General features: G+C 36.9%; 1 protein-coding gene across 3 annotated transcripts in view; it reads right to left on the bottom strand.

Annotated features, from left to right (window-relative positions):
- The window catches only part of LOC150083665 (protein lin-54 homolog), a 270,775-nt gene that overhangs the window by 46,905 nt on the left and 203,108 nt on the right, over positions 1-20,762 (bottom strand). For all 3 annotated transcript variants that reach the window (XM_090378108.1, XM_090378106.1, XM_090378107.1), the window contains exons 9-10: positions 15,903-16,048; positions 1,351-1,445 (exon numbers count right to left, since the gene is read on the bottom strand). In XM_090378108.1, the coding sequence (XP_090234234.1) occupies positions 1,351-1,445; positions 15,903-16,048 (241 nt within the window). The remainder of the gene's footprint in view (positions 1-1,350; positions 1,446-15,902; positions 16,049-20,762) is intronic.

Raw genomic sequence — 20,762 nt, 5'->3', positions numbered from 1 at the left:
ACTGCATAGTCCCCCAATAATACTCGATATATTACAGGTGAAATAGTAATACTATACTCAATAATAATGACCCCATCAAGTGGGCTCCTATTTGACTGGTCCCCACAGTCACAAATCCTTAAAAATTGCCTCGGAAGCAGCCAATAACATTTCATCTCTATTCACTGCAGTTTCGCTTGTGCTGTGCAGCTAGCTAACAATAAACATGCTTCGTGTGAAAAAAAATTATTGTTCGTAGACATAGTAAATTTTATCACAAACATAACTAAAAAAAAAACTTACATTTTTGCTCAATTAAATTTTTTTTTGTTTTGGGCAGGAGGACAGTGGGGCCCCTTTCAGTCTTGGGTCCCAATGCACCGCACTGGCTGCATTGGTATAGTTACGCCACTGACTATCAACTTTCTTTCTTATTACTTGTTTCCCCCAAGTTTTTATATTTTTGGTGTATCAAAATTTGTAGATAGACAGCATTTTATCTCCTTGTTCAAACAAAAAGATTTGTGCGCCACAAGAAGCATGAGGATTACTGGATGTTAATTCCAATTAAAGATCACTGGAATATATTATCTTCTAAAGAAGCTGAGGTAGACTGTTTTTATCGTCATGTTAGAGATTTACAAGAACCTCCTGGGCCAAATTGTGCCTGTTCATACTTTATTTGTGACTAGTTCTTATATATTATGTTGCTTAGAGATTATTATTTAAATTTATCCATCTCTGGTAGTGAAACAGTTCTTCAAGATACCAAGAATGTGTCATAAGATTAGTGGTTTCTGCAAGTTGGATAAAAAAGTAAAGCTGGATTTCTGGATATCTGAATGTTCAATCATTCAATGAGGATGTATTTGACAAAATGAACACCGAGGAGGGTTCTCTCCCATAAGAAAGGAAAGAAAAAAAAAAAAAAAAAGATGAGTTAAAATGACTGATATGGAGGCTAGAATCATTCCTCACCTGTTTTGCTCAAAACCAGACCACAGTAGTGGTTTTATTTTTTTTTTTTTTTACCAGCAGTAGTTTAGTACAATTCAAGGGGGAAATTAATTGGATGGCCACTTTTTTTGACAGTATGTATAATTTAACTAATATTTTTTGGCAGATGCTGAAAAACAAATCATTTAGCCATTCTAATACTAATATCTGAAGTAATTAATTTAAATGAAACAGAGGTTTTTTAAATAAATATTTATATGTTCAAAGCTGTGAAAAGTGATAATAAAACTAAATACAAACAAATAACAATAAATGCATATAAATTTTTTTTTTTTTATCATATCACTAGCTTATTGTAAAACACAATTAACAGCAGCTAAAAAAAAAAAAAAAAAAAAAGAAAGAAAAAGTTACCTCATAACATTCACAATAATTCTTTAAACAACCAGACCTCTTACAATTGCAGCCTTTTGTGTGTCTTCTTTCCTGGTCACCATCTTTCCCCTTTCCTAAATCAAGAAAATACCTCTTTAAAAAAAAAAAGAAGGAAAAAAAAAGGCTGAATATTTAACCTGTTAAAATAATATTGCTTTGTAACTAAACGAAAGACCTTGATATGATTGGTAGTGGTAGTAATAGAGGTTTATGATTCAAGAAAGAAAACTTATGTAGATCACCCAAAAAAAAAAAAAAATATATATATATATATATCACACATCCATTCCTCCTAAAATTTTGTCCAGTTCCTCCTTGAATTTATTTAAGCTATCAACTTCCAAAACGACAGATGGAAGTTTGTTCCAGCTATCAACTACTCGCTGGCTAAAAGCAAATTTCCACACATCTATTCTACAACTGAATTTCCTCAATTTGAATTTTTACCCCTTCAGGTTTGTAATCTGAGCAAGAGGAAGAATCCAATCAGCATTGACCCTGCTCAACCCATTCATGGCCTTATACACCTCAATCAGATCACCTCGCAGGTGCATAGTTTACAGACACTGCAATTTGCAAAACATAAGCCTTTCTTGGTAAGAACACCCCTTCATTCCCATCATCAATCTTGTTGCCATTCTATGTACTTGCTCAAGCAACTCTATATTCAGTGGCGGACTGGGTCTAAAAATATTGGTTGCCAGGAGACAAAGGGGGCCCACCCACAACTATTATATTTTCAAGCTACTAAAAGGTCATTAACATTTTTAACATATTGTCTAATGTTATTGCAAGGGTTATTGCACTTGCCATCGGGCAAGCTGACACCCTGACCAGTCCGCCACTGTCTATATCCTTCCTAAAATGAGGCCTCCAGACCTGTATGAAGTACTCAAGCTGTGGCCTGACCACTGCCTTATACAAAGGGCTAATCAACACCTTGTCTCTGCTAGCAAAATTCCTAAATATCATTGACAAAACTCAATGACCTACTCTGGAAACACATCTGCACTGCTCAGAGAACTTCATATCTGACTGGACAATTACCCCCAGGTCTTTTTTCGTTCTCCACCTGGTTGAGTTTAGTACCACACAGTTGGTATGTTTCTCTTAAGTTACTGCTATCCATATGCAGTACTTTGCATTTGTCAACGTTAAACTTCAGCTGCCAACTTCTCAGTCCATCTGCCCAACTTTTCTAGATCCTGTTGCAGTAGCACACTGCCATTACTTCATTAACAACCCTGCCAACCTTGGTATAATCTGCAAACTTTGACATTAAACCTGATATACCTTCACCAATATCATTGATAAATATACAAAACAACAGTGGTCCCAACATTCATGCAACATCCCATACATTTTTCTTTTCTGCCACAAGTCTCATTAGTTCATCAGACATCCATTTAGGCCTAAACCTTAAACCTGGGGGACTCCACTAATAACATTAGTCCACGAAGAACAACATCCATTGATTACCACTCTATGTCTTCTCCCACTCAACCACCTTTTTATCCATTGCAGCAACTTGCCCTTAATACCATACTGCTCCAATTTGTTGTTGTTGTTGTTTGGATTTTAGGAGCATTAGCAACTAAGGCCATATTGCTCCGGGATATGCGGTGGTCATTCTCTGACCTTTCCGCATCTTCCGTATTTGGTGGTGACGGGCTCGAACCCCGGTCTAATCAAGAAGCGTGTGCTACGCACTGCTGCTCCTTCCCACCTGGCTACGGAGGCACCTACTAAAATTTGTACAGTAGTCTTCCATGCACAACAGTATCAAAAGCTTTCCTGAAGTCCAAGTATATGATATCAAAATTATTTTTTGCATCCAGTACCTTTGTAATCACATCATAATACCTAATTGAATTTGTCAGACAAGACTTCCCCTTAACAAACCCATGCTGTGTCTGAGTTATTACTGCAGTCTTGTCTAGATGATCCTGTAATGCATCTTTAACCAGTGACTCCATTATTTTCCCTGAAACAGAAGTTAAACTAACAGGTCTGTAATTACTCGTGTCAACGTTTGATCCCTCTTTGTGAATTGGGGATATATTTGTACATCTCCAGTCCGTGGAGACTTCCCCTGAGTCCAAGGATGCTCCCATGATTATGGCTAAGGATTTGCTTATTCCTTTGCTGCCCCCTTTAATATAACTGGATATAGCCCATACCACCCCAGTTGCCTTTCTTATATTTAACTTTAACAATTTCTCCTCCACTTTGCTCTCAGTTATTACAAAATCATAAAGCTCCCTGGTTAGAGTTTAATAGGCTTCTGTCCTCCACTTCCCAACAGAATTCCTCATTTGTCAATGTAGATGCAAAATACTTATTCAGTTTGTCAGCTACCTGAGAAGGATCATCAACAATCGAACCAATGATATCAATTAATTCAACCTGATTCATTCACTTCCTTCTAGAGTTTATATAAATAAAGAAGTCCTTACTGTTTTTCTTAGCATCCTTTGCGAAAGATTTCTCGTAATCTACCTTCGCTTGCCTAACCTCCTTTGTGACTTGATTACTGATTAGCTTATATATACCATAGGCTTCTGTGTCATCTGATAATTTATATGCATCCCATGCCTTTACCTTCTCTGCCACAAGTCTCATTAATTCATCTTACATCCATTTAGGCCTAAACCCTCAACAATATTTCTTAATCGGTATGAAAAGCTTAGCAGCTTCCAAAATTAATTCCTTGAATGCTTCTCATATAGAATTTGCTGTTTGTAACATCAGTTGGTCCCACTGTATAGAATTTAAAAACTGTCTGTAGTTTTTAAATCACTGTAGTCACCTTTACGAAAGCAAAAACCCTTCCTTTTATCCCTGATGGTAGTTATATCTTTAACTAAATCCAAATCAGTACATTGTGATCACTGCCACCTAGTGGTTCCTTTATCTGCAAATTCTTAATGCACAAATAATAACTGCTGATAACCAGATCAAGAGGATTACTCTCTCTCTGGCTGCCTCTTGAACATGCTGCTGCAGAAAACACTCATCCAATAAATCCACAAAAGTCTTGCTAGTGTGCAAGCAACCAACCCACAAGTTTCAGTCAATATTAAATTCCCCATTATAAGAAATTAAAATTCCCCATTATAAGACATTTGGATTTACTGGCCCACTATTTCTCTGTACAATTGTTCGTTGTACTCATTAGACCTATAACACACTCCTAGAACAGAGAAAAAAGACATATGTACAAAATTCTGATTGTTTTTTTTTTTTCCCCCCCTTGAAATTCAATACACTAATTGTATTTAATCTGCAAAGAGTTTAATCCTTCAAAAAAAATATTTTTCGGGTTGAGCATTAAACCAAGCTTTCATAGCTGCTTTTAGCAGTTTATCATCTTTAAAATGGGTTTTACGAAGATGAGACTTGAGATTTCTGAAAAAATAATAGTTGCTTGGGATCAGATCTGAGCTGCATGGCGAGTGGTTTAATTGTTCAAATCCACATTTGTGAATTTTAGCCAGTGCAATTCAGGCTTTGTGCACAGGTGCTGTCATGGAGAAGTAAAACCTGTTGACCTAACTTTCCTTGTATTTTCTTCCGAATTGCAACCTTTTAACTTTGGCATAATGCTGGCTTAATGTTTCCCTGTAACTGTGGTTTTAGGTGCAAGGTAATTAATTAACAATAATCCTTTTGTCTCAGATATTTTGGTAAATCCTTTTGGTAAATAAATTTGATGAACTGGTAAATAAATTTGATGAACTGGTAAATAAATTTGATGAATTTGAGGTATTGCTCAAAACATCAAAGGCAGATATTGTTGGGATATCAGAGACGTGGTGTCACACAGATATAAGTAATGCGGAACTGGAATTTGGGGAATATAATGTGTATAGAAAGGATAGACAGAACAGGAGGGGAGGAGGAGTTATGCTATTAGTTAAGAAACACATAAAGTCCAAGGAAGTGAAGCCAGTCGACATCGATGGACAGGGCAGTGTAGAGTCAGTTTGGTGTGACATAAGCATAGGGAAATCAAAATTGAGAGTAGGAGTGTGCTATAGGCCTAATGACTCTGATGAGTATAATAAGATATTGTACAGGGAAATATAGTGGGCCAGTAAATCAGAGAGTCTTATAATGGGGGATTTTAATTTCCCAGATACTGACTGGAATTTGTGGGTTGGTCACTCGCACACTAGCAAGGCTTTTGTGGATTTATTGGATGATTGTTTTCTACATCAGCATGTTCGTGAGGCAACAAGAGGGAGCAATACTCTTGATCTGATTATCAGAAGTGATTCTTCATGCATTAAGAATCTGCAGATAAATGAACCACTAGGTGGCAGTGATCACAGTGTGTTGAAGTGGGATTTACTCAAGGAGGTAACTACCATCAGAGGTAAAGGGAAGGGTTTTTGTTTTCGTAAAGGCGACTATGATGGTCTGAGACAGTATTTAAATTCTATACAGTGGGACCAACTGATGATGTTACCAACAGCAAACTCAAAATGGGAAGCATTCAAGGAACTAATCTTGGAGGCTACCAGGCTTTACATACCAACTAAGAGAACTAATGAGACATGTGGCAGAGAAGAAAAATGCATGGGATACATACAAATTAATGGGTGACATGGAAGCCTATGATAGATACAAAGTATAAGTTGGTCTGTAACCAAGTCACAAAGGAGATTAGGCAGGCAAAGGCAGACTATGAAAAATCCTTGGCAAAGGATGCAAAGAAAAACAGAAAATAGTTCTTTACATATTTAAACTCAAGAAGGAAAGGGACGAATCAGATTGGTCCACTGGATATTGATGGTTCAACAGTTGAGGATCCTGCTCAGGTGGCTAACAATCTAAACGAGTATTTTGCATCTACATTCACGCATGAGGAGTTATTCAGGAAGAAGAATGATGTAGGTAAAGTAAACATTGGCAGTGAGCTGGATGATTTTGTAATAACTGAGAGGAAAGTGGAGGAGAGATTGTTGAGAATAAACATAAAAAAGGCACCTGGGGTGGATGGGATCTATCCAGTTATATAAAAGGAGGCAGCAAAGGAAGTAAGCAAACCGCTAGCCATAATTATGAGAGCTTCTTTGGACTCAGGGGAGGTACCCATAGACTGAAGATGTGCAAATGTAACCCCAATTCACAAAGGAGGATCAAAGGCTGACACAAGTAATTATAGACCTGTTAGTTTAACTTCTGTTCCAGGTAATTTAATGGTGGCACTGGTTAAAGAAGCACTGCAGGATCATCTAGACAAGAATTCAGTTATAGCTCAGATGCAGCATGGTTTTGTTAAGGGCAGGTCTTGCCTGACCAATTTGATTGGATACTATGATGTAGTCACAAAAGAACTGGATGCAGGGAATAACTTGGTTTTGTTAAGGGCAGGTCTTGCCTGACCAATTTGATTGGATACTATGATGTAGTCACAAAAGAACTGGATGCAGGGAATAACTTTGATATTATATATTTGGATCTTAGAAAGGCTTTTGATACTGTTGCACATGGAAGACTGCTGCACAAATTGGAGCAGTGTGGCATTGGAGGCAAATTGCTGCTATGGATAAGGGGATGGTTGAGTGGCAGAAGACAGAGAGTGGTAATCAATGGACACTGCTCAACGTGGACTAATGTTATTAGTGGAGTTCCTCAGGGTTCAGTGTTGGGTCCGTTGTTGTTTTCGGTGTTTATGAATGATGATGATGGGATATGAAGTTTAATGTCCAAGTTTGCAGATGATACAAAGGTTGGCAGGGTTGTTAAGGACACTACTGACGCTATGCTGCTGCAACAGGATCTGGAAAGGTTGAACAGATGGGCTGAGAGGTGGCAAATAAAGTTTAACATTGACAAATGTAAAGTACTACATATGGGAAACAGTAACCCCAGAGCAACGTATCAACTCTGCGGTACTACACTGACAGTGGTGGAGAATGAAAAGGACCTGGGGGTAATTGTGCAGGCAGATATGAAGTTCTCTGAGCAGTGCAGACGAGCTGCAAGAGTAGCTCATGGTGTCTTGTCAATGATATACAGGAATTTTTCTAGCAGGGATAAGGAGGTGATTATTCCCTTGTATAAGGCAATGGTTAGGCCACATCTTGAGTACTGTATACAGGTCTGGAGGCCTCATTTCAAGAAGGATGTAGAGCTGCTGGAACGGGTACAGAGAAGGGCAACAAGATTAGTGAATGGAACAAAGGGTTGCTCTTACGAAGAAAGGCTTAAGTTTTGCAAATTACAGAGTCTGGAGACTAGGCACCGGCGAGGTGATCTGATAGAGGTGTATAAGGCTTTGAATGGTTTGAGCATGCTCAATGCCAATGGGATTCTTCATCTTGCTCAGAATAATCACCTCAGAGGGCATAAATTCAAATTGAGGAAGGACGGATGTCGGATAGATGTGCGGAAATTTGCCTTTGGCCAGCGGGTGGTTGGTTGGTGGAACCGACTTCCATCACTTGTTGAAGTTGATAGCCTAAACAAATTTAAAGCTCAACTGGACAGGTATTTCGAACGAACGGAGGGGTGAAATGGGAGTGGTGTGTGGTTTTTTTTTTTTTTTTTGGCTGATGCTGAATAAGCTTGCTTTCTTGCATCATATGCCTCTACTAATGCTAATGCTAATATCAAGGCCAATGCTTTTTCGCAGCTGATGGTTGGAGTTCAAAACTTTTTTTGGGTTGGAGTTCCATCCTTTCAATCTATCTAGATTAGCAATAATTAATTTTAAATTCTGTTTTGATGACTCCAACCTCTGATGCTTGTCCTGAGTGGAAAGGTTTTTAAGAACCTCTCTTGCACAAACTTTGCATATTCCCAAATGCCCATGTACTATTGTTAAAATGCTTCCATGGAAAATTAAGTACTTTTTCTTAGATTATGGCAATTGTTTCAGAATTGATTGTATCAGATGGCATCCAGACCTTGGATCATGCTCAACTGACTCCCATTCTCTTTTGAACTTTGCCAACAATCTTACCAAAGTAACATAACTGGGTACTACTTCCCCAAGAACTGCATGAAATAATGACTCTAGTCATTCTTTCATGGATTTCTTTAGCATCTCTGCCATTTTTGGTGAAAAATCTGATTACTGAATGATGCTCAATTTGCTGGATATTCATTCTCCTTCCATGTACCAACATAAAAAATTAAACCTCAGAAACTGAGTAAGGCAATGACATATAATTTTTTTTACATTATTTTAAAAGTGTAAAAGAATAAGAGAAGTTTAGTATTAGTATTATTATTAGACATATGGTGCAAGGAAGCCTGAGGCTTATGCTACACCAGCCAAAAAAAAAAAAAAAAAAAAAATCTGAATTACCCCAAGAGAGAGAGTCAGAAGTAGAAGGGAATCACCAAGAAAGGGAAGAATGATGATATCCAGCTCAGGACCCTGGGTGTGCCAAGCCCATACTCACCAGATGTGAGCCCCTGGGGTTTACCTCAATATGATACGTAGAACACTTCCGTATGATACTCTACAGAAATTAAAACAAATATAACATTACAGTAAAAATTAAATTAAATTAAAAAATTGAAAATATTACATTTCATTAAAAAATAAATCGAAACCAGTTAAAAAAACAATTGAACACAATTAAAAATCAAGTAAAAATTAATTAAAAACATTTAACAAAAATATTGCAAAACGATTTTCCTTCCTGAAGCTGGCAACGCTTTTTGACCATATGTCATGATCAGAGGAATGTCAGCTTCAGGAAATACGGTCAAAAAGCATTGTCAGCTACAGGAAATATGGTCAAAAAGCATTGTAAGCTTCAGGAAGGAAAATTGTTTTGCAATATTTTGATTAAATTCTTTTAATTAATTTTAAATTGCAATTGATTTTTAATTGGTTTCAATTTATTTTTTACTGCAATGTAATATTTTCGATTTTTTAATTTAATTTTTACTGTAATGTTATATTTGTTTTAATTTCTGAAGAGTATCCTATGAAAGTGTTCTACCTATCATAGTGAGGTAAACTTCTCTTATTCTTTTACAAATATTGAAATCAACGTAGAACGTATTGAGCATCACAGCTCTGGTTTATACTATCAAATTATTTTATAAGACCTGAAGCTATCAAAATAACCTATTCTATAATTTATTCATAAACACTTAATATACCCTGTTCTCAGAAAGTTTTGGCTATTCCTCATATTACAAACTTAAATATAGCCTATATTTTCTTCTCTGAAACAGTTTTAATCAGTAACTTAAAAAACACTAAATTAGGGTTCACTGATATAAGATAGAATTTCACAACAGTTATTGACAAATCATTAAATTACAAAATCAACTGATGTTATGTAACATGTTTCTTTAGCATTAGCATGGGCATATGATGCAAGAAAGCAAGCTTAAATAGCATCAGCCAAAACACACACACACACACACACACACACACACACACACACACACACACACACACACACACACACACACACACACACACACACACACACCTCATTTCACCCATCCACTTGCTCCAAATATTTGTCTAGTTCTGCCTTGAATCTGTTTAGTCTATCAGCTTCTACAATGGCAGATGGAAGTTTGTTCCAGCAATCAACCACCCACTGGCTAAAAGACAACTTTGGCACATCTCTCCTACAACCTTCTTTCCTCAATTTGAATTTATGCCCTCTCAGAGATTATTCTGAGCAAGAGGAAGAATCCCATCAGCATTGAGCATGCTCAAACCATTCAAGGCTTTATACACCTCAATCAGATCATCTCACAGGTGCCTAGTCTCCAGACACAGTAATTTGCAAAATTTAAGCCTTTCTTCCATTCACTAATCTTGTTGCCCTTCTCTGCACTCATTCCAACAACTCTACATCCTTCTTAAAATGAGGCCTCCAGACCTGTATACAGTACTCAAGGTGTGGCCTGACCATTGCCTTATACAAGGGGATAATCACTTCCTTATCCCTGCTAGAAAAATTCCTATATATCATTGACAAGACACCATGAGCTACTCTTGCAGGCCGTCTACACTGCTCAGAAAACTTCATATCTGCCTGCACAATTATCCTCATGTCCTTTTCATTCTCTACCACTGTCAGTGTGGTACCACAGAGTTAATACGTTACTCTGGGATTACTGCTTCCCATATGTAGTACATTACATTTGTCAATGTTAAACTTCATTTGCTACCTCTTAGCCCATCTGCTTAACTTTTCTAGATCCTGTTGCAGCAGCATACTGTAATTAGTGTCATTAACAAACCTGCCGACCTTCATATTGTCTGCAAACTTAGACATTAAGCCTGATATACCATCATCAATATCATTAATGAATACAGAAAACAACAATGGACTCAACACTGAACCTTGGGGGACTCTACTAATAACATTAGTCCACGAAGAGCAGTGTCCATTGATTACCACTCTCTGTCTTCTCCCACTCAACCATCCCTTTATCCATAGCAGCAATTTGCCTCCAATGCCACACTGCTCCAATTTGTGCAGCAGTCTTCCATATGCAACAGTATCAAAAGCCTTTCTAAGATCCAAATATATGATATCAAAATTATTCTTTGCATCCAGTTCCTTTGTGACTATATCATAGTATCCAATCAGATTGGTCAGACAAGACTTCCCCTTAACAAACCAATGCTGTGTCCGAGCTATAACTGATGTCTTGTCTAGATGATCCTGCAATGCTTCTTTAACCAGTGCCTCAATTAATTTCCCTGGAACAGAAGTTAAACTAACAGGTCTGTAATTACCCGTGTCTCCCTTTGATCCTCCTTTGTGGATTGGGGTCACATTTGCACTTCTCCAGTCCATAGGTACCTCCCATGAGTCCAAGGAAGCTCTCATAATTATGGCTAAGGGTTTGCTTACTTCCGTTGCTGCCTCCTTTAATATAACTGGACATATCCCATCCACCCCAGGTCCCTTTCTTATGTTTAACTTCAACAATCTCTCCTCCACTTTACTCTCAGTTATTACAAAATCATTAAGCACCCTGCTACAATTTGATAATCTTCTGTCATTTTCCTTTCTTAATAACTCCTCATGCGTGAATGAAGATACAAAATACTCATTCAGTTTGCTCTCTGAGTAGGATCATCAACAGTCGAACCATCAATATCAAATGACCAATATGATTCATCTCCTTCCTTCTACAGTTTATATAAGTAAAGAACTCTTTGCTGTTTTTATTTGCATCCTTTGCCAAAGATTTCTCGTAATCTGCCTTCACCTGCCTAACCTCCTTTGTGACTTGGTTACAGACCAGCGTATATCTATCATAGGCTTCTGTGTCACCTGTTAATTTATATGTATTCCATGCATTTTTCTTCTCTGCCACATGTCTAATTAGTTCATGTGATATCCATTTAGGCCTAAATCTTGAACAATATTTCTTAGTTGGTATGAATAGCCTAGTAGCTTCCAAGATTAATTCTTTGAATGCTTTAAATTCTACACGGTGGGCCCATCAGTTGGGCCCACCGTGTAGAATTTAAATGCTGTCTCAGACCACCATAGGCACCTTTACGAAAGCAAAAACCCTTCCCTTTACCCCTGATGGTAGTTACCTCTTTTGAGTAAATTCCGCTTCAGCACACTGTGATCACTGCCACCTAGTGGGTCCTTTATCTGCAGATTTTTAATGCATGAAGAATCGCTACTGATAATCAGATCAAGAGTATTACTCCCTCTAGTTGCCTTCCAAACATGCTGCTGTAGAAAACAATGATCCAATAAATCAACAAAAGCCTTACTAGTGTGTGAGTGACCAACCCACAAATTCCAAAAATTATATCTACCTTTAAAACTCATTACATCTGAAAATCGTTATAATGGATTTTAGAAGAAAAAAAAATTGATTTCGAATCTACTGAAGTGATGGAGGCATCATAGCTTTATCGCTCAAAGAAGTAAAACCGTCAACGAGTGCGTGTTGGAAAAAGGTATGGCCAGAGTCAGTTCATCTAGGAAATATGGTCACACTGCCAAAAACAGAAACAGTACTTGCTAAGTTGGTCGGAGACAAAGGTTTTGATGATACTGAAGATGTTGAAGAATTACTGGTAGGAAAAGAGGCTGATGAAGCGGATTCGGTGGAGAAGGCATCGGAGGAAAACAAATCAATTCAGAGGAAGATAGTGCAGATAAATTCTGAATGAAATTTTACACTAAAAAGCATACAGTTAGCCGAGCAATTAGATTTTTATTTTTTGAATACAGATCCTTCGACTCAAAGAAATACCATGCAATTTACAAAGATCTATCAAGCAAAACAAACAAACCCAGATTGCTGATTTTTTAAAGAGAGCAAAAGATACACGAAATCTAGATACTACAGAAGAAAGTTCAAAAGGTGAAGGTATTCTGCAACAGAGAAAATGTTCTCATTTGATGTGCTTAGCAGCAATGAAGAGGAAGAAAATTAAATGAACGTACATTATCTGATATATATGTATGACAGTTTATAAGACGTTTGTTCAGTTGTTACTATTTTTAATAAAAATCAAGTTTCTGAGATTCCTTTTACAGTTTACATAAGTAAAGAACTCTTTGCTGTTTTTCTTTGCATTTTTTGCCAAAGATTTCTCGTAATATTCTCTAACATTCAGCACTGCTATGAGAAATTATAAAAATATCAAGAATGATTTGGAATAACTTATATTTTTCATGCTTCCTTGTACATTTGTCAGTTTCTTGACCAAAAGACTACTGTACATCAACTACTTTTTTGTGTCATAATAGTGTCTGATAGGTTCTCACATTTAAATTGGCAGAATTGATCAGCAAATTATCTTTTTTTTTTTAACTTCAGTGATATTGAGACGTTCTAGTCTTTTTCTTTTTTATTTCAATTTGCTTCAAAAAATTTGAGAAACGAACACCCTACTCTTCCTGCACTTTATAGATGATGAGAAGGCATTTGACAAAAGCAGATATGAAAACTTAATGGAAATTTTATATAACATAGGGCTGAATTCTAGGGATATAAAAGTCATAAAAGATGCCTACCGGAATCAGAAAACCAAAGTTAGAATGGGAAATGTGGAAATGGACTGGAATGAAGTTAGGGGAGGTGTGAGACAAGGCTGTGTTCTGTCACCAATTCTGTATAACTTTTTGCAGAACATGTACAACTTATATGCTGAGAGGTCAGAAGGCATCAAAATAAATGGAACCACCCAAGATATGCAGATGCCAGTCATCATACCCACCCTGCAAAGAGAACTAGTGAGGAGAATAGAAACTAAAAGTGAAGAAACAGGCCTTACAATTAACAATAAGTCAAAAATTACAAGCAATAAGCAAAATAACATTCTCCGTTTTCTGCATAAATGGAAATACAGAAAGGGTCAACAACAAATCAACATAGCTACCTAGGAAAGTCATTCTACTAAGATAACAATCAAACTAAAGAAATTAGATCATATTTAAGAGAAGCAAAAAACAAATTCAATCAAACAAGAAAAATTCTGTACAAGGACAAGCTGAATCAAGAATTAAGACTCTGAGCTTTGGTATGCTGTATTGTCTAGGTTCCTCTTCCATGTACTGCTACATGGAAGAGGAACCTAGACAATTAACAAAAATATTTGATGCATTTGAGATGTGAAAAATTCTGTACAAAGGACAAGCTGAATCAAGAATTAAGACTCTGAGCTTTGGTATGCTGTATTGTCTAGGTTCCATGTACTGCTACATGGAAGAGGAACCTAGACAATTAACAAAAATATTTGATGCATTTGAGATGTGGTGCCTGCAGAGAACCATAAGAATTAAATGGACAAGCAGAGTTAGCAATGAAAGAGTTTTACAAATGACAAAGAGAGACAGACACCAAATTAAGACAATAGAAGGGGGAAAATTGTCATATTTTTAGCACATGAAATACTACAAATTGAACTGGTGGGCAAGATATTTTGGTACGGAAGAAGGAGGAGAAGAAAGAGATGGACAGGCATTTGTCTTTCTCTACTTCTTTCATTAGTCTTTTGTAATTGCAATTGATAAGGAAGGCAGCCTTTACTAATTTATTGAGGGAGGGTGGTGTTTTGATTCATATTTCTAGACTATTGGCAATGTGAATTAGATTAGGAGTTAAAAACACAATTTATTTACAATAAATCTTTAATTACTGCATTTTGCACCATACCATATAAGATGTACCATAATTTCTTAGTAAAGATTATTTAGGAAAAAAAACAACATTTTTGAGAACTCATTTATTATATTGTATATATTGCATTACGCAAAATAACAGTAGTAGTACCACCACTGCTAGCAGTATTTACACAAAAGTCTAGTAGCCTTTTGCCATTATTGCTAGGTTTACCTTTCTCTCCAAATTTTCCTAAAATATCTCTGTAGATGTAATTGTTACTTCCTACCCTGCAATTTGATCTCTAACCAACACTATGCTTTATCATTAGTTTTTATTGCTACTTCCTACCCTACAATTTGATCTCTAGCCAGCACTATGCTTCATCATTAGTTTTTATTGCTATTTTTAAATATTAAAGAATTTTTTTCAGTCTTCTACTGGATCATATACACAGACAAATTACATCACCCAACTTTCATTTAAAATTTTGCCCACATAACTGTACTGTATAATAATTTCCAGTCAATTTAAACCCTTTCCAAACTAGTTCCAAAAGCTGTTACTACGCCTTCCTTGCATTTTATCTTCCAGATTAAATTGATTTATGATTTTTAGCAGCAGCTGAACTATATTCATCCTCTTGGTTTCTGTGATATATATGCTCTATTTGTCCTTTAAACTTCTGACTTTGACCATAGTTATCCTGATAGTTGTCCTGGTTCCCTGACAGCTGTAGGACCTTGTTGGCCAAGGTACCATTCTAGTTGCTGAGTCCCAATTGTTTTGTCCTACCATTTTCAAAAGACTTTGGCCTATGCTTTATCCAAGACTAGCATAGTCACATATTGGCAACCCATCCTCATTTGTTCAGTAGCCAAATAGCAAGCCAGCTTATGGTTAAGTGGCTCTGGATCTCAGGCAGTTCTCAACAAGCCTAGCACTGATGTGAGGTGGGGGGGGGGAATTCTGGTCAGAATATCTTAGACCCATCAGCAACCTAAAACTGAATGTGATCAATGAATTTTGGCAAAGGCCACCATATCAAATTTCATCAAAATTCATTCCACCAAAGTTGTGATGTTGTATTCATATTAGTGGACAAGGTGTGACTAAAAGCAATTACCACACTGCTGCAAAATGTATCTAAAAATGTCTACTTTTGCTATTATGTATTTTAAACATTGTGCAACACTTTTTCAACAGCACAAACAAATTAAACATTGTTATTTACTTAAATAAACCTTCATCACATGCAGCTTTACAGATAAAATATGTATAGACATAATTATAGATTATCACAGAAATTACTTCAGTCATTTATAAATTGATTCCTTTATAAAATTCAATAGTTACTTTGCAGCATAACCTGTTTCTCTGAAAAACTTAACTAAAGTCATTTTAATTTGTTGAAAGCAACTGTACATATATACCAAGACTAAAACACTTACCAATTTTGGGATGAAAAGCTAATGGATTTCTATCAAGGCATGCCTTTATAGCTTTCTGCCTTTCCTCCTCGTGCTCTAAGTTATTAAAACAATTGTTACAATTACAACTATTGCAAAATTCCCCATTGGCAAAGCAGTCACAATAGCTGCAAAAAATAAAAATAATAAAATTAATAAATAATAAATAACTGCGTATTTCAATAACATCACAAGCAGAAATATGACATATACAGTAATAAATATAAATAAAAAAAATTCTCTATTTCCAGTCAAAAATAATTCTGTCACTGGATGCAGTTCTCCAACCACAATCTTGTTACTATCCTGATATTACCTTCTGTCCATTTATACATGCATGCTATTACAAAATATTAATTGTAAAATATCAGTTGTAATATTAAAATAATAGTTGTATTATTAAAAAAATGCTTTTGTAAATATTAACTTATCGAAGATTAATTTCAGTTACATATCCTTTTATAAAACTTTTCACTAATAAGCTTGCACACCAGCCTTTATTAATAATATACCTTACTGGGAAAAACTAGGATGGTGACAATTGCAAATTCCTAATAGGAATTTGCAATTATCATCATCACTACTACTCTGTGTAATGTGATGTCACCATAACATTACTACTCTGAATGCTTCATTCAGAGTAGTAATCATAGAAGTTACTGAGCGTTTTATACTAACTAAGAGATACTGTTCAAGGTTGGACAAAAATAGATGTCAATGATGAGACTAGAGGTAGAGAGGAGAAATTCATGGGATGATTATAAATTATCAGGGGATATAGAAGTCTACACAAAGTATAAAATAGGCCAAACCAAGTTGCTAATAGGGTTAGGTGCAAGCTAAGCAGAATGACCAGAAGTCCTTGGCCAAGAATGAAAAGAAAAGTAGCAAAGAATTCTTTGCTTATGTTAACACTAGAAGGAAGGGATGAAGCACACAAGCTCACTAGTGTGCTTCATCAGTAGTTATGTTATTCATAGTGGGAATAACATAACTACTGATCACTATATATTCAGGTTGCTGATAAAATGAATAAATACTTTACAACTACATTCATGCACGAAGAAGTTTTTAGGGATGGGAATACCAGCAATATGCCTTAATTCTAACTAGGAACAAAATGATTTTCTGATAACTGAGAAGAAAGTAGAGGAAAAATTGTTAAAGAAGCCAAAAGTAAATAAGGCACTTGAGGCTAATGGTATCTATCTAATTATATTAAAAGAAGCAGAAAAAAAGAGAAAAGCACACTTTTGGCCATTATGAAGGCATCCTTGTATTTGCAGGAAAGTCCCCACAGATTAAAGATGTGCAAATGTCTCTCCTATTCAGAAAGGGGGAATCAAATAAAATGAGTAATTACAGAATTGTAAGCTTGACAGGAATGCAATTATATGGCATTTATGCACAAAATTTTCAAGGAGAGATCTTGTCTGACCAATCTGATTATCTATTATGATATAATAAAAAGGAAGTAGAGGCAAAATACTGGATGCCAAACACAGTTCCACATGAAAGACTGTTTTATGAAATGCAGAATTAGGGGCAAGTTATTGCTACAGATAAAAGAATGGCAGAATGTCAGAACACGGTCATTATTAATGGGTACTACTCTTCTTGGACTTTTTTTTTTTTTTTTTTTTTTGTTAGTTGTTGGCGCATAGGCATCTGTGGCCATAATGCACCTCCCAAGGTTTTTGCAGTACTTTGATCCAAGCCGGGATCAAAAATGCGGGAATCGAACCTGCGACCTTTGGGTTGCCAGGAAGGTATTTTACCCACCCGGCTAGCCCGGTCGGCCTTCTTGGACTAATGTTATTAGTAGAGTTATTAGTATTACTAATAACATCATAAAGATATATCAAAGCTTAATGTCTAAGTATGCAGTGATATAAAGACTGGAAGAATTTGACAACAAGAATCAAGACATACTACAGCAAGACAGAAAAATTAGGTACATGGGCTTAGAATATTTGTAAAATAATAAGAGGAGTATTTTATTTTTATTTTTTTATGTAAACCCCAAACACGAGGGGTATTAGAACCTATAGTACTTAGTACCATGCTTCGGTTGGAGGTTGAGAAGACGAAAGAAGATATAAGTTGACATTGGACTTGAACTTCTGTAGACTGTAATTTTCAGGAAATATGTAGGAGGGAAGGTTGTTCCAGAAAACGGCAGTTGAATGAATAAATGAGGAAGATGAAAATTTGGTTCTGTGAGTTTGAAGTTGGACAGTAAATGGATGTTGGCTGGTGGCACACGTGTTTGGACTGTTTTGAAAAAGAGAGCGGGAATTATAGAAGCCAATTCAGAAGGACAGTGCCCGTGGAAGTATTTCTAGAAGAGGCATGCAGCAGAAACAGTACGCCTATGAGACAGCGAGTCGAGAGACTCTGTTAGAGATGAATCATTAATTAACCTAACTGCCCTCTTCTGAACGGAATCAAGAAGCCTGAGAGAGGTTTTGGGGGCACCACCCCAGATGTGGAAACAATATTCCATGGCAAGGTGGATTTGCGATTTAGTCAAAGTTTGCAGATGATACAAAGGTTGGCAGGGTTGTTAATGACAGCAATGGCAGTGTGCTACTGCAACAGGATCTAGATAATTTGGGCAGATGGGCTAAGAAGTGGCAACTGAAGTTTAAACTTGACAAATGCAAAGTACTGCATATGGGTAGAAGTAACCCCAGAGAAATGTACCAACTGTGTGGTACTACACTTAAGGTGGTAGAAAATGAAAAAGACCTGGGAGTAATTGTGCAGTCAGATATGAAGTTTTCTGAGCAATGCAGACAGGCTGCCAGGGCAGGTCGTGGGGTTTTGTCAATGATATATAGGAATTTTGCTAGCAGAAAAAGGAGGTGATTGTCCTTCTGTATAAGGCAATGGTCAGGCCACGCCTTGAATACTGCGTACAGGTCTGGAAGCCTCATTTTAGGAAGGATGTAGATTTGCTTGAGCATGTACAGAGAAGGGCAACAAGATTGGTGAGGGAATGAAGGGATCCTCTTACCAACAGAGGCTTAAGTTCTGAAAATTGCAGTGGCTGGAGACTAGGCAACTGCGCGGCGGTGATCTGATTGAGGTGTATAAAGCCTTGAATGGGTTGAGCACGCTGAATTCTGATGGGAAAATTCCACTTGTTCAGATTACGAACCTAAGGGGGCATAAATTCAAATTAAGAAAGGACAGACGTAGAATAGATGTGCGGAAATTTACCTTTAGCCAGCGGGTGGTTAATTGCCGGAACAAACTTCAATCTGTCGTTGTGGAAGCTGATAGGTTGAATAAATTTGAGGAGGAACTGGACAGGCATTTGGAGGGAATGGTGTGATTTTTTTTTTTTTTTTTGGCTGATGCTGCATAAGCTCATACACTTGCTTTCGTGCATTACATGCCACTACTACTACTACTACTACAAAGTGAGCAGCTGTTTGGAAGAAAAGTAACACTGAGAGCAAAAGAGAAAATCAAGTTTTTTAGATGCAGAGGAAGCAATATTTGTAATGTGCTTGTGCAAAGAGAGATTAGAAGTCAGAGTAATCCCCAAAAGAGATATATCATTTTGCCTAGAAATAGGAGTGTCACTAAAGATAAGCATAGGAGCAGAAGAATCCTTTTTTGCGAGATATAAGACAAGACTGAGTTTTAGAAGGGTTGAAATCAAATAAGTTGTTTTGCCCCACTGGAGAATTACCTGAAGATCGTCATTTAAGGAATTGGTAGCAGATTTTCGAGAAGTTGAAGCTGATTAAACAGGGCAAGGTTTCTCAAAATGGAAAGTAGAATGCAATGTGCTATCATCGGCAAAACTACGAATAGGATTCCCAGTCAATGGATGTTGTTGTTGTTATTTGGTTTTTAGGAGCATTAGCAACTAAGGCCATATTGCTCCGGGAATATGTGGTGGTCATTCCCTAAACTTTCCGCATCCTCCGTATTTGGTGGTTACGGGCTCAAACCCTGGTCTAATCAAGGAGCATGTGCTACACACCACTGCTCCTTCCCACCTGGCTACGGAGGTGCCCCAGTCAATGGAAGAAGGTCATTAATATACAAGAGGAAAAGAGTGTGGGAAAGAAATGAACCATGGGGACACCGGCATTAGTGGAGAAGTTAGAAGACAGAGAGCCATCTACCATCATCCTCAGTGAGCAATCAGAGAGAAAACTGGATAACCAATTACTAAAAACAGTTGGCAAACCATAAGATGGAAGCTTGTTTAGAAGACCTTTATGCCAAACACGATCGAACGCCTTTGAGATGTCAAGAGCAACTACTTGTGTTTCATTGAACCTTTCCATTGAATTTGTCCATAAATGGGCAAGATAAGCTAGAATATCACCAATGGATCGACACTGAATCCATACTGGTGATCCTTGATCAGACGGAAGGTTTCTAGGAAGTTTAAAAGTTGGCGGTTAATTGATTTCTCCATTACTTTAGAAAGAGTAGAAGTAATTGCAATGGGACGATAATTGGATGGCAGGGATTTGTCACCCTTTTTTTGGAACTGACTGGATATGAGCAAATTTCCAAGCAGAAGAAAAAACACCGTTGGAATAAGAAAGTGAAAAAAAGCAGCAAAGAATAGCAGTAAGTTCAGGACCACAGATTTAAGAACAAGTGGAGAAATACCATCGGGACCTGGAGCTTTCTTAGCATCAAGATTCGTCAAAATCCTTCTGACATCCTTTTGACGGAAGACCACAGGAGTCATTGAATGGAGCATGCTGGGAATGGTGGGAGGTGTTTTACCAAGATCATTAATACATGAGTTGGAAGAAAAATGGGATGCTAGCAAGTCAGCTTTACCCTTGGCTGAAGTGACAACAG

The sequence above is a fragment of the Mastigoproctus giganteus genome, chromosome 7 (genome assembly GCF_048544385.1).
Source record: "Mastigoproctus giganteus isolate SK-2022 chromosome 7, ASM4854438v1, whole genome shotgun sequence".
NCBI lineage: Eukaryota > Metazoa > Arthropoda > Arachnida > Uropygi > Thelyphonidae > Mastigoproctus > Mastigoproctus giganteus.
The sequence above is the reverse complement of the archived record's forward strand: the minus strand, read 5'-3'. Positions and strand labels throughout refer to the sequence as shown.